This window comes from Sardina pilchardus, chromosome 11 (assembly GCF_963854185.1).
Source record: "Sardina pilchardus chromosome 11, fSarPil1.1, whole genome shotgun sequence".
In the NCBI taxonomy this organism is placed as follows: domain Eukaryota; kingdom Metazoa; phylum Chordata; class Actinopteri; order Clupeiformes; family Clupeidae; genus Sardina; species Sardina pilchardus.
The window spans coordinates 27,140,467-27,154,885 of NC_085004.1; the positions used below are offsets into that span (position 1 = coordinate 27,140,467).

At 43.1% G+C, this 14,419-nt stretch overlaps 1 protein-coding gene across 1 annotated transcript; it reads left to right on the forward strand.

Moving 5' to 3' along the window:
- Positions 1-270: 270 nt before the first annotated feature.
- On the forward strand, positions 271-13,807 carry LOC134095433 (lactadherin-like). Its single transcript, XM_062548971.1, has 10 exons — positions 271-611; positions 2,116-2,241; positions 2,929-3,060; positions 7,528-7,641; positions 7,944-8,125; positions 8,955-9,110; positions 9,522-9,666; positions 10,367-10,569; positions 10,774-10,929; positions 12,344-13,807. The coding sequence occupies exons 1-10, from the start codon at positions 545-547 to the stop codon at positions 12,485-12,487; spliced, it is 1,425 nt and encodes a 474-aa protein (XP_062404955.1). The 5' UTR covers positions 271-544; the 3' UTR covers positions 12,488-13,807.
- The last annotated feature ends 612 nt before the right edge of the window (positions 13,808-14,419 follow it).

Below are 14,419 nucleotides of genomic sequence, written 5' to 3' on the forward strand. Positions count from 1 at the left end.
CTCATGTAAGAAGCAAAGCTGACGCCAACAATTCACGACTCAAGGGCGTCGCGGCCACGCGCAGATGGCAATGTGGCATTATTAGGCTAGGCCTAGATTAACACTACTCGTAGTCTACACTTATGGTATCCATGTCCATCTAACTGTAAACGTCTCTCATGTTCAGACCTACTGATATGGTGAAATGGGTTGTAGCCTATAGTATCCATTTTGTGGGTTGTAATGAGGTGATCATAACACTGACATAAAGCGCAGAAGTATACTGTCCCTCTGACAAATATATGGTGCATGGTGCATGCATGTGAGAGCGAGGCTAATTTGTGTTTTCCCAACACAGTTGGTCCGTTATTTGTGAAACAAGGGTAAGAGAACGTCTGAGCCGAGCACAGACTGCGCAGCCCACACGTGTTACCGTTAATCCGGCCAGGCAGCTTACTTGGTATTCGCCTCTCCTCTCTTGACTCGAAGCCCTAGTGAGAACGCGAAACTCCCTCCATTGGAAAAATATAACGGAAACTTCGGGGAGGGAAAGAGGCGTTAAAGCATGAAACTCCACAGTCTTCGTCTTTATCTATCTTTCCTTTTGGTCTGTACTGCCTGCGTAGTTAGAGGTAAGTCCGTCTTTTAAATGTTGAAGAACTAATAACTTGGGTAATAATGTTTCTTCTTGGATGGCTGTGCTATGTTTTTATGAGTTAGAGCTCTCCTATAGAAAGTTGTTTAATCTGATACTCAGGTAATGATGGTGCATAGTTTTACTGTCTTTTGCCCTACCTATATGCATAGACAACATGTGTATTGATTTTGTGTGCAATTTCCTTTGAATGGCTCACTCACACACAGAGAGACAAATGGAGAGAAAGAGAGAGAGAGAGAGAGAACATGTTCAAACTTCAAACATCTCTATACTGTCCATGGGAAAAGAAGGATATTTCAGTATCATTGCTAATCTGATCAGACCAAACCCTTTTCTTTATTTGTGAAATCAAATGTCACCATGTTGGTATTGGTGTTTTATCCTCTCAATCAAAGTCAGAATAAGAAACCAACACAGACAGCTTTGATAAAGTTAGTTGAAACATTCTGTACCTTAGTTTATTGTTTTTATTGCAGACGAAAGATGTAATAACCCATGTCACAGGGTCAGTTTAATTTCAATAAGTTACACGTTACAGTACGTGAAATAATATGTGTCAGTCAAACTCAAATAGTAGGCTAATACACCCAGCACTACCATCACTCTTAAGAATGCGTACCGTATTATAATTTATCGATGACGAGTAGTTTCTGAGCACAAACTCTGACAAAATCAGAGACAAGTTTGTGCAGCTGGAAGTGAAGCAGCTGGTGAAAGCCATTGTGTAAACTCATGTGGATTGAATCAGCATCCCTCTCTCCCCAGCCTTCTCTTCTCTCTTATTAACGCTCACCATAGTCGTGGGTGGCTGTCCCAGGGGAACAATGAGGAATGGAAGCTGTTTTTGCTCTAAGTGTAGTGTACAGTATTGTTTCTCAGCACTTTTCTGGGTGAGAGGTCATTCTGTGAAAATGACAACTCACAGAAGGTCTTTCCCAGTGGAAGACTAGTGTCCAGGAGTTTGAGTGTTGTCATTTTGGATCAGTGTGAAGATTGGCAATTGTCTGTGGTTCTCTCAAAACACATGTTTGTGCATGTTTGAGGTCACGCACTGGTCAGTAAGAGCGTTACTAACTCTATATCATATGTTGCATGACAACTGACGAAAGTTCAGCAGTCTAAGTAATCACAGCTCAGCTGAGTTGTATTTTGACAGGACAATGGGTAATGCAGTGCCCCTGTTTGATAGATGCACTGTAAATATCACAAATACTGTATGTTACAGTCACTTATTCATTGAAATTATATTAATCCTCAGCTTGTATTGATTGTACAACTTACTTGGTGTGAAATCTTGACATCTCTTTGCCTAATACTGTGAAGCTCTGATTAACGCGCGCACACACACACACACACACACACACACACACACACACACACACACACACACACACACACACACACACATACATACACACACACACACACAGACACACTGTGTTATGAACTGTGCTGACATTGTGTGTCCACCCCTTTAGGAGACTACTGTGAGGTGAACCAGTGCCATAATGGAGCCACCTGTGTGACAGGCATTGGAGAGGGCCCCTTCATCTGCATCTGTGCTGAGGGCTTCACGGGGGACACCTGCAATGTCACTGAGAATGGTAATCATTCCTCACCCCATTTGTTTTTCTGAAACCAAACAGTGAGAATGCAATCGATGCGAAAATAATACCCAGCACTAAAGAGCAGACTGCATGATTACCAGTGACCTTTGGCCAGACCATGCTCTGTATGAGTAGCTTAATTATGTATGGTGCTGCACCTCCCACCTCTTGAGCGTAATTGGGTAGTTGTTTAATTAGGTAAAGTGGGGATGAGGGCTAAGCTGATTGCAGTGTCTGTGTTTCAGTGCCTTGGCATCAAGAAGAGACAGACAGACAGACAGAGAGAAAAAATAGATGCAGATGGAGAGAGGGAGAAAAAGAGCTACAGAACAAGAGAGAGAGAGAGAGAAAGAGCTACAGAACAAGAGAGAGAGAGAGAGAGAGAAAGAGCTACAGAACAAGGGACAGAGAGAGATAGAGAGAAAGAGCTACAGAACAGAGAGAGAGACAGAGAAAGAGATTGGAATAGAGTCTTATTTGTCACTGCAAGTTTACAGTACTTCAAGATCAGTCCTAGGGAATTTATTAGGCCCTCGAGGCAAAGGCCATCAAAGGCTCTATCACCCCAATCTTTACGAGCCGGAGAAAACAATTCAACTGCTGAGTGCTATTGACGACCTTATGCACCGAGCTGTGTAAATCACTGCGTCGCTTTATCACTGACGTTTTACCACCCTCCCTCAGGGCCCTGTGTCCCCAACCCCTGCAAGAACGACGGGGTGTGTGAGGTGATCACCAACACCAGGCGCGGGGATGTGTTCAACGAGTACCTGTGCAAGTGCCAGCCAGGGTTCGAGGGCCCACACTGCCAGATCAGTGAGTTGCTTCCTCGCTCTACCTTTGCCTTGAAATATGTGAGAAAAGAGATCCTTTTTATAAGGGGGTGGTAAGATGTAACGTAACGATTATTGGTGATTATGATCTCTGTGATAGATTGATATGAATAACAAATCATCATTGCTATTTCTGAGCACTCATATACAGTACTGTGAATTAGCACCCAGTTGTTCTTTAGGGAACACTTTGTTATTAACAACTGCGCTTTCTCAAGTAGAGCAGTGTTTCACCACCTTCATAGATTCACCAATTCACAGGAAGGTAGACAATTCAGGTGATTCATTTGGAAATTCTGCCTGGACTGGGTCCTGGGTCGGTGGTGGTAGTCTCCAGCAACTGACAGTAATGAGATGAGACGCAGTGGTAAAGCTAGATAGCGGCAGATTCTGGAGCCAGTCCAGTTTGGATCCAGATCTGGTCAAGCCTTGATCTGGCCCTGTTCCGGCAGAGTTCCAGGGTCAGCTGACGTCCTTTAGTGCACAAACTGAACCAGAAAAGAGCCTTAGTATCCTCTATTGTCCTTCAGTGTACAAGCAGGTCAATGATCTGATGCACTGTAGGCACATGCTGGGCACAACACACACACACACGCGCGCGTGCACACACACACACACACACACACACACACACACACACACACACACACACACACACACACACACACACACACACAGAGATAACTCATGCTCACATGCACACACAGAAGATTTGTAGATTTGCAAAGCAGGATGTAACAGCTAATGGGACTTTGTGAGATTCCGGGGAACGTTACTTTTTCCACTCCTGAGTAGGGACACAGTGTCTGCCGACAGGCTGATGTCATAGCTGGCTGGAGCTTAGTACTGGAGCACACAGACTCACACTGGCTTGAGACACCCTCAGTTTTCTCATGCACTGTATACGTCAGTAGGAAGAAAGGCTAACGTGAACTAGCATCATTGTCACTTAGATCAGGGGCTGGCTGAAAATGTAGAACATTGCAGAACAACTACATCACCAGTCTATTTTTTTGTCCATTAAAGTTAAACTCTCACCACAGGAAACACAACACAAATGACTGTAAAACGACTTAACAAAAGTTCAGGGGACATGGAACTTTTGTAAACTGTTTTACCAGAACTTTTCATGAGAGCCAGCACAATCAAAAGGCCTTTGCCCTAAGCCTTATAGAGACTGCATTTTGCGTGTGGATTACCAAAGGATTCTGGATACTGGTATGTCCATTAAAGAACCCTCTCCTCTGGCGCACAGTGGAACTTTTAAACAGTAGGCGTAGCTAAACAATGGAATAAACATCCTCATCCTAACAGAGACAGATCTATCCAGTTCTAAGTTGAAAATTTCTGGGTTTTTGGCCTCATCGCTGGTTGATTCCTGACACACCCCGGATGTGGTTTTGGCTCTGACTTCAAAGAGTGTCATATTACCGTGACCGTGCTGTTTTGAAAATAGTTTACATCCATTGGTGTCTCTGGCACGTTCCCCAACTCTTTGGCAAAGACCTCGGCATGCATGACGTAGATTATTAACGGATCTATTTGGGACCAGAACCAGAGCACATGTGCTGGTGATGACAATGAAGCATTGCCTGGTTGTGGCTAATAATAGTTTTCCTGTGTGTGTGTGTGTGTGTGTGTGTGTGGGGGGGGGGGGTCATGTGCCTGTAGTAGGGATAAGGATTTGAAGTTGAGCCCTGGTATGAGTTCACAATTCATTGTGAAAATGCTGACTAATATGGTACTTACAGCTGTCTATTGTTCATTGAGTGGCCCTGGTGCTCTGGCGCTGAAGAACACAGGCAGTAGTAAGCCTTACCTCAGTGAACAGGCCTAACAGGACTCATATACAATTGTGGAAAATGGCGAGCACTCATATGCATGAATGTGTCAATATATTTGTCAGTGTGTTCCTCTTAATTTCATCATTTAATTTAATCATTTGTGACAAGTCACCTGGAGTACCAGCACTATAATAACAAATATCCATCATTGGTAGAGATTAATAATGAAACATGGAAACAAGACACACAACCTCAACATCAAGCACAATGCTTAAAGTTCTAGCCCAGACCCATAACAATTCACCAGTTAATCCTTAAATACAGTATTAGAAAGAGAGATTCTGCCCCACATATTATGGAAATGTTGACAAGGCTTTTGAATGATTATGGTCTTGTGCGGACTCTTCCCGTGTGCCTCCTGTACTGTTGGTATCCTCTTGCTAGCAGTCAGTGTAGGCAGAGATGTCACCAACTCATAACTGATAATGGGATTTTGCAGCTCATGTGGATTTGCTGGTCAGAAGGGGCCTGACAGCAGGAGCCGCCTGACACAGACTGGGAGACCAGTCACACTGTATCTCCCAGAGACTAGGCACATGCTATACAGGTCAAGCCCATGTAGCCTAATTCATTATGGTACAGTACATGGACAAATGAGTTATTTCTCAGTTCCCAGAGGAGAGTGAAGACATCAGTAGCCATTGGTGCTCTCAGAAGATGCACTCTGTCCCCCAACATGGGCCTCAGTTGGCTCAGTTGGCTTAGAACAGACCCGCAAGAGAGCGTTTTTAGAGCATGATGGGTCTAGGACTGGTAAATATCTCAAGTTGAAGTTATTTTATTACATGTAATAACACTTTAAAAGCTATTTTATGACATTGTGATGACCAGTAGTGGTTAAAATCGAATTAAATAGTACATTTGTTTAAATGGCACAGGCAACGACAATTTGCTAAATTGCCATACTTAAAGCTGTAAGCACACAGAGTCCTTTTTGTCCTTCTCGTTCTTGTCTACATTCAACAGAAGTTTGGTAACAAATTGTGCAATTTCAAAATAGGGACCTGTTGGAATAGGCTGTGTGTGTGTGCGTGTGGTAATTTAGTAGTCATCACCCTATAAATAAGCTGAGTGTGTTTGCCCTGCCCTACACGAAGGCCCAATCAGTCAATTTAGGCAAAGTCTCTATAAGCGACGCTTGACTCCACTCCACGCTCCTGGAAGTTTTATTCATAGAAAGCACCCGGCCCAGATTTGACGTAACATGTTTACTGGAGGAGTGCTGCGTCTACAGCTGTTTCCAGGCCGCATATGTGTGCTGGCTCGAAGGCATACGGGATTTACCAGCAGTCACACCAATCCTCTTAGCCGCAGAGAGAGGAGCAGGCAGGAAAACAAGTGACGGACACTCAGCGGAAGCTCAGGCTCTCCCGACAGTCACCTGCTGTCTGTAGCCTCGGGTTATTACAGGTTTCGTGCTCCTCAGGGGGCCTTTGTAAGAGCCGTGATAAACACAGAGCATAGACTCCCAACCCTCAGCCCCCACCCAGACTAACCCATACTGTATGTGCCACTCAAAATACCAATTACTTCAAGAGTACTTATTCAACTGCCCTTGGTTTTTCCAGTAAGTGTTAGGGTGAAGGAATGATGATGCACGTGTGGATCGGGATTGGTTTGGTCCACTAGAGATTATCTGTACAGTCACTGATTCCATTTTTAGAAATGTGAGAGAAGGCCTGATTGTCATGTGCACCGCTTGTGTTCTGACATTAGCAAGGAAGCTCAAGTGTGCCCCTCAGTGGAGACTGTGGAGAACTACCATCTGACATCCACATGTATATGTTCTGATCGCTTTTGAGCCCCAGGGTTTATGAGGACTCTCTCTCTCTCTCTCTCTCTCTCTCTCTCTCTCTCTCTCTCTCTCTCTCTCTCTCTCTCTCTCTCTCTCTCTCTCTCTTTGTGTGTATGATGACTTATGTGGACAGTTATCTATCCTTAAGGACCATATTTTCTAAGGAACTGTCCTCACCCCCACCCTGACCCTTACGCTCCCATCCCCCTTCTCCTTGCTCTCACCCACCCAGTCCCCCTACGAGAACAGAGGGTTCTAATCGGCCCCTCTCATCTACTCTCCATCATCACCACATCTGTCAGGGCACCTCTGTCAGAGAGAGAGAGAGAGAGAGATGGATAGAGAAAGAGAGAGAGTTGACAGAAGATGACTTGTTATGCTGTTTGCCTGCTGGATATCAGTCACCATGTTGATGAGTGGTCTTAAGTCAGAAGAACACTATAACCCACAATCTTCAATCTCTCTGAATACTGGCTCTCTGATGCTCCACATCCACACTGGCAAAAAATGAACTGGCACACAGACACATAATGATCGTTTCTGAGTCTCTTTATCATTTGAATATGAAACTAATTTATGTGAATTATTATGTCCTGTGCAGGTATTTCTGTCTGCTCACAATTTACCTTGCGCTATTTTATTTTCCAGATTTGTTAATGCGTGATGGTTTAAATACAGGTTACCCTCAATTTTACCCTTTTTTTGTACATTATGTACATTGTAACACTTACATACACACATACATACATACAGTGTCATAGGCCGTATTCAGTGAAGAATGTCTTTGTGTGTGTGATCTCCTCCCTTGTAGATGTGAATGACTGTGCTGAGGATCCCTGTAAGAATGGAGGCCTGTGCAGAGATCTGGACGGAGACTATGCCTGCTTGTGCCAATCTCCGTACGTGGGCAAACAGTGCCAAGTTCGTGAGTGCCCATTTTGTACCTCTTCACCTTGGTATAAAAGCACATGTGTGGTCACAAATATTTATTTATTTGTTTGTTTGAATGTGAATTCAAACTTTAATATATTTTATAGAGGGAGAAAGTGGCACTGAACACATTCAAGAATGTTATACTAATGGAAAGAATGCATTGGTTTTCAACTTTGAAAAGCATGTGACTCTGTCACATTGGAAGGAATGTACGTGGTAAATGTGCCCGTGTGTACGTGCGTGTGTGTGTGTGTGTGTGTGTTTGTGCGTGCGTGTGTGTGTGTGCCTGTCCAGGTTGCACCGCTCTGTTGGGGATGGAGGGAGGCTCCATAGACGAGTCTCAGATCACGTCCTCCTCGGTGAGCTTTGGCATGCTGGGCCTGCAGCGCTGGGGCGCAGAGCTGGCTCGCCTCAACAACCAGGGCATCGTCAACGCCTGGTCCTCCGCCCCGCACGACAAGAACCCCTGGATCGAGGTCAGTGGGCTGCCTGGCTGATTGAGCAAAGACAGATCAGCTCAAATGGTGTCAGCTCAGTGTGTGAATTAGGGTAATGCCTGTGCTGTGTGGCCAATACACTGCAGGGGTCATGGAAAATAACCATGTTAAATGACTTGTGCGCCCTTGGTCCACGTGGTTTCTTACAAAGACTATGTTGTTGGTGAAGATTAGTCTCAGACTAATACCTGTCGAGGCTTACAGTAGAGGCTTTCAGTAGATCCATACAGTTTGTTGCTAACACGTCCCTGACAGGGGAGTTGCATAATTGATTGATTCAGGATGGATGAGGAGGAGTATGATATTAATGAACACATGTTTGTTTGCATTTCTGTTCTATATGTGACTCTGCAAAGCAAAACCAGTCACTTTGCGATAAACAAACGTTCGGGCTAAAATGTTGAATTTTATGTTTTCGCTTAATTCGACAGTATATGGTCTATGGTCTTTCATATCCTGAACAAATTTCACGAAAAACATTAGTTTTGACTCTTAAACCCAGTGAAGATTCAACACATTAGCAGTCATTCCCGTTGTCCACGCTGCTTAAAAAGGTGATTTTCTCCTCTTCTGGCATGTTGTGACGGGAGAACCATGTCAACTTTGAATGCGGTTATCTTAGCGATAGTTTTTCCAATACCCTCGATATACATGTCGTTGGAAAGCTTAGTTTATGGCCGTTCATGTGAGCACAATAATTTAATTTAGCAAATTTTACCAAAGCGACTGGTTTCGCCTTGCAGTGTCACATATGGGATTGATCTTGTAAACCAGGTAGAAGTGAAATTAATGTCTCCCCTTAATACAGATTGACCTGCAGAAGAAGATGCGTCTGAGTGGCATTATTACCCAGGGGGCTAGTCGCATGGGGGCTTCTGAGTACATCAAGGCCTTCAAGGTGGCTTACAGCTTTGATGGGAAGACCTATGCCATCTTCAAGACCTTAGGCCAGAGGAAGGACAAGGTGAGAATCATGGCTTCTGCCTGTTAAAGGTTGGTTTGAAGCCACTGAGATACACACAACAAAAATGGCTGTCCTTTGTGTAATAGAAAAAAAATATTTTACACTATATCATCTCAAAAAAATTGTTCAAGAGTTCAACACACTGGATAAACACTACACTTACAACATGATAAACTATGACATTTGGGAAAGAGACCGGAGGTGCTTTTCCTGAAAGTGTCATTTAGCAACTACCATCTTTACATGACAGAAAGGCTGTCATTTTGAACACTCTCTCTTAGTTACAGCAGTGGTTGCTCAACGATGCTTTCATGACACACAGTCAGTCCAGTGTTTTGTGTCGAGACCCTCTTGCCCCTCTCCTATCATTACCCGCAGCACTGTAATCAGGGGTGCCTCCTGTGTTCCCAGGTGTTTGTGGGTAACGTGGACAACGACGGAACCAAGACCAACATGTTCGACCCCCCCATTGTAGCCCAGTACATCCGCGTGGTGCCCGTGGTCTGTCGCAAGGCCTGTACTCTCCGCATGGAGCTGATTGGCTGTGAGCTCAACGGTAATGACTGCATCATGTCTCTATTACAGTAGATGTTCACCTTAGGCCATCGTTCCCAACCGTGGGGTCGGCACCCCGTGTGGGCTCGCCTGAAATTCAACCTGAAAATAAAATATTAAAATCCCCATGATATCCAAGTTCCTGTAGGTAACTATTCGGACAATTGAGCCACATAAAAATAAACTTACCATGAGATTTTCGATTGCTGTAATCGTGCTTGATCAACTTTCAAGTACCAAAACAGCCAGACGTGCAAAGACAGACAAATGAATTAACTTGGCTTGGACATCAAGGGGGAAATCAAAGTATCACTCTTGACTGTACAAATATTCTGAATGATTGGGGTCGTCAACATTTTGTGATGTCAAAATAGAGTCACCTGCCAAAAATGGTTGGCATCCCCTGCCATACACAGTTTACTCTTTCAATAAAAATAGTGTGTAATTAAGGTTTTTTTTTTTTTTTTTACATTATTATGTTTACAAAACTGAATAACTTTTTTAGATCCACACAATGTAAGGCTTCTATAAATGCTAAACGGATGATATCGCATATTGTGATCACATATTCTCAAAGGTAATCATGAGTTATCATGTTCCATGATTCAAAATGTTGCTATAAATGTGATCATTTTGGTTTCTTCAACTGTAATTCATTGGTATTGGAATCGGAGTGAGAGTGCTACTGTGTTTCCCTCTAGTGTATTCTAATACAGCTGGATGCTCAAATGCCCTTGGCATGAAGTCCCGGCTCATCTCCGACGAGAAGCTGGCCGCGTCCAGTGCTTTCCGTACCTGGGGGCTGGATGCCTTCACCTGGCTACCCCACTTTGCCCGTCTAGACAAACAGGGCAAGACCAACGCCTGGGCAGCAGCCTCCAACAACCGGTCAGAATGGCTTCAGGTGAGAAGGCGCGACTTTGAGATTTCTTAAAACAATTTTTTTTTCTGTTCGCTGTTTGCTTTGAGGCACTGTTGCTAGAAGTGAGTGAAATACGAATAAAGTGAAAACTGAATAAACTTAATTAACACTGCTATCTTACCTCCACCCACTGCATACTGTTTCCCCAAATAATTGCAATTTACTCATATATCCCCTCTACTCCAGGTGGACTTGGAAAGTCCAAAGCGCGTCACAGGCATCATCACTCAGGGTGCAAAGGACTTTGGGGTCGTTCAGTTCGTCTCTGCCTTCAAAGTGGCGTTCAGTGACGACGGCTATTCTTGGCAGGTGCTGAAGGATCCCAACACCAGGACAGACAAGGTCAGTTGACCAGCCCACAGCAGCTGAGCTCTCTGACCTACTGACATGCTTCCTCTCTTAACTCATTTCCACTCAAGAGACAGGCTTCTGCCCAACTGACAGTGTGTTATTACAGTAACGTAAACTTTAGCGTTATGTCAGGAATTTCTATACATTATAGGTTCTAGGCTTTAGATGTGTTCTTGGGAGTTGGTAAACTTAAACTAATAATGAATGTCATTGTCCGTGTATGGCATTTTGACACTGAAGACGAAGACGATATGGATATATTTCAAAACGATTCCCCCAGAATCACATTTCGCACATTACAGCACAGTTCCCCCAGATGTGGTAACTTTAAGTGGAGATTTATGTGTTTTTTTTGGTGTAGACATTTAAAGGTCATAAATCTCACTAAAACCAGACTTAAAGGGGGCAAAAGTTCACCACTCCTCTGTTGTGGAGACGCCGTATCCCGCATAGCCCACTCTGGCCCTCTGTGTTGTGTTGTGTTGTGTTGTGTTGTGTTGTGTTGTGTTGTGTTGTGTTGTGTTGTGTTGTGTTGTGTTGTGTTGTGTTGTGTTGTGTTGTGGATGTGGTTGGTGTGTGGGGTCTGTGTGGCATCCGTCTGTTGTGTTTTCATGATGGCAACACTTGTGTTGTGTGACTTCTGTGAGTTCACTGGGTATCTTGAAAGGATGTGGAAGCACAGTTTGCTGTTTCTGACTAGTTCCTCCTAGTTTTCTCTGTATCATATTTGGGTTCACATTGTAAGCTTTTTGTCATCTAGGTGAACGTCTGAGCTAAGCACTGTACATCGGTGTGCTAACAGTCATTAACTCACAGCTAAATTGTTTTGATTTGTTAGTTGGTAGCTTATTTATTGATTATTATGTATGGTTCAATAACAAACCCAAATTAACTGGGAATAGGGGTAAGACTGAATAAGCTACTGAAACAGTATCAAACAACATGGGTGTGGTCTATTGGGCACACATTTCCAAAGAATAGTGATGAATTTACCATCGCTGAATTTGCCATGGTTTGTGCAGATCTGTTCCTATTCCAGTTAAGCCACAGGCACGTTCTAAAATACAGATTTGTGGGAGAAGTTCTTTTGTGCCAGAGTCCTTATATCTTGACATGGTTCCGAATGGCATCAAAATGACATCAAAATGACAGCCTTCACCAAAAGGGACACGCTGTGCTTCCTAGTGTGGGCTGTTATGTTTGTTAGCTGGGAATGTCTGGACATTTTTGCACAGATCCATAGCTCTAGTGTTTAACTGTCACTCACAATTAGAGCCAATTTTAAATGAAAATGTTTTTTTTATACCGTTGATACAAGGACAAAACATCAGTAACCCGTTTTTGACATTCATGGTGATATTTATGTATTTTCTATATATTTATATATTTTCTGCTATGCTGACAGATATTCCAAGGCAATATCGACAACAACACTCACAAGAAGAACCTTTTCGACCCTCCGTTTTACGCCCGCTTTGTGCGGTTCCTGCCGTGGGAGTGGAACGAGCGCATCACCGTCCGCATGGAGCTGCTGGGCTGTGACGAGTAGAGAGAGGCCTCTCCTCTCCGCCCGACGGTGCTCCCTGAACTCACGCCAGGCTGGATTCACACACAGACCACATCGAGAGAGGGCCCCTCACAACCAGTTCGACACCATCTCGCAGCCTCCTGATAGCCTCATCTCAAACTCTCAGCCGCTTGGTAGATTGGCCAAACTAAATATAACTGGGGAATTTCAGGGGAACAAATGATAGACAGTAGATAATGTCAGAATTAGGCTTTGCTTTAATTGTTAGGAGGGTTTGTCCATATCTTAGGTAGTGGCAATCATGTAATCATGTGCAAACCTGCAAGTGCTTATCTGACACTGTATGACTCAAGCAGGTGGAGATCATATCAGCTATTTCATGGGAATTGATGTCAGAACTCATAAAATACAAACACAAGCTTTCCACCAATTTGTCATTATTGGCTACCATATTGAGTCTTCCAAATGATGAAAGAATGCATTGGCCCAGGTAAACCAAACCAAATAACCACATAAGAAACCTCATTGTATGAAATGTATCCATGATCTGGAAAACCTGAAACTCAAGCACTGTGGAATACCAAAATTTCGACACTCCATTAAAGTTGTAATTGGGTAATTAAAGGTCGAGGCTGTTTCAACAGAACCGACACCTAGTTTCTCTGATCATCACTGACCAACACGTCTGCTGTTCAGCATGTTAGCTTTGAGTCATTAGCCGACTGATATGTTTGCTCGCCTTAGCTAATAGGAAGCAACAGAGATCAGGATATTAAATTCAATTTGCTTTTGAAATTAAAAGAATTTTATATCATCGGGCAACATTTTTCCTATCATGATAGGAAATATATATATTCAAACTATAATGTCTGAATCCTCCATGAATGCTATCTATTTCGCCTGATAGGCTACATGAAGACATATCTGCACTGACAAAACAAATGGTCATGTTTCTGAGTGAATCCACCCTCACGAGGGAGCTCCTTCATGGAATTACACTGCTAATTCAACTGTTGATAGTAGCCACGTCTCATAGATTGAATTAACCTGCTATTGATTACTGCACTGTTCTCTGCACTAGGATCATCACAGGATGCTCCTTCCTATTTAACACAAGCTTATTCTGTTAGATTGTATTTCATAGGCTTTTGTTGAGTTGATTGATGTCACAATGATTTCACATCGATCTTGATCTAATATTGTGCAAAATTACGCCTTTTTTCCTGCCATTAATTGACATGTTTTGTTATTTAGTGGTATTAAGTTGTGTATTCTTGTGCTTCTGTCGGTTACTTGATGTGGAATGCAGATTTGTAATAAATTATGGACCATTTTGATGTACTTTAATTAATGTTTTAAAGTAATTGCTTGTGGGTGTGGATAGATAATCCTGTTTTATTAAGGCATTTATAGTGCCTATAGCCTAGAGAAGATTGGAGGAAGTGTTGTTAGTTTGACAAATAAGTTCACTGACCACTAGAGGTATTTTTGTACTCCTGGTCAATGCTTGTTCGGACTAGACCCCAAGTCACTTTGAAGATTTGCATGACCACTCATCTCCACTAACATTCAACTGTCAAAAAGCAGAACCATTCACCTTCAGGAGTTTTCCAATGTAGTTTTTTTGGTCAAAAATGGAAAGAACACATTTCTTCCATGTCCACCATGTCTTTGCTACAATAACAGATATTTTAAATGATATACTGTAATATCTAGAAACGAATAAAATCAGATGTGTACAGACAGTGTGTTCAATTAGCCAGGTGGTCATTGCACATCACTAACTATTTGTTGTTCTGGCTGGATTTGATGTTGATCTATGTATCCCTTCTGTGGAAAACAAAACATGTGAATTCCCCTTCCTCAAGAGTGTTATCCCCATAAAAAATGGTGAATGACGCAATCCTCCCCACAGCTTGGAGGCCCAGGGCATGTGTGTGTGTGTGTGTGAGG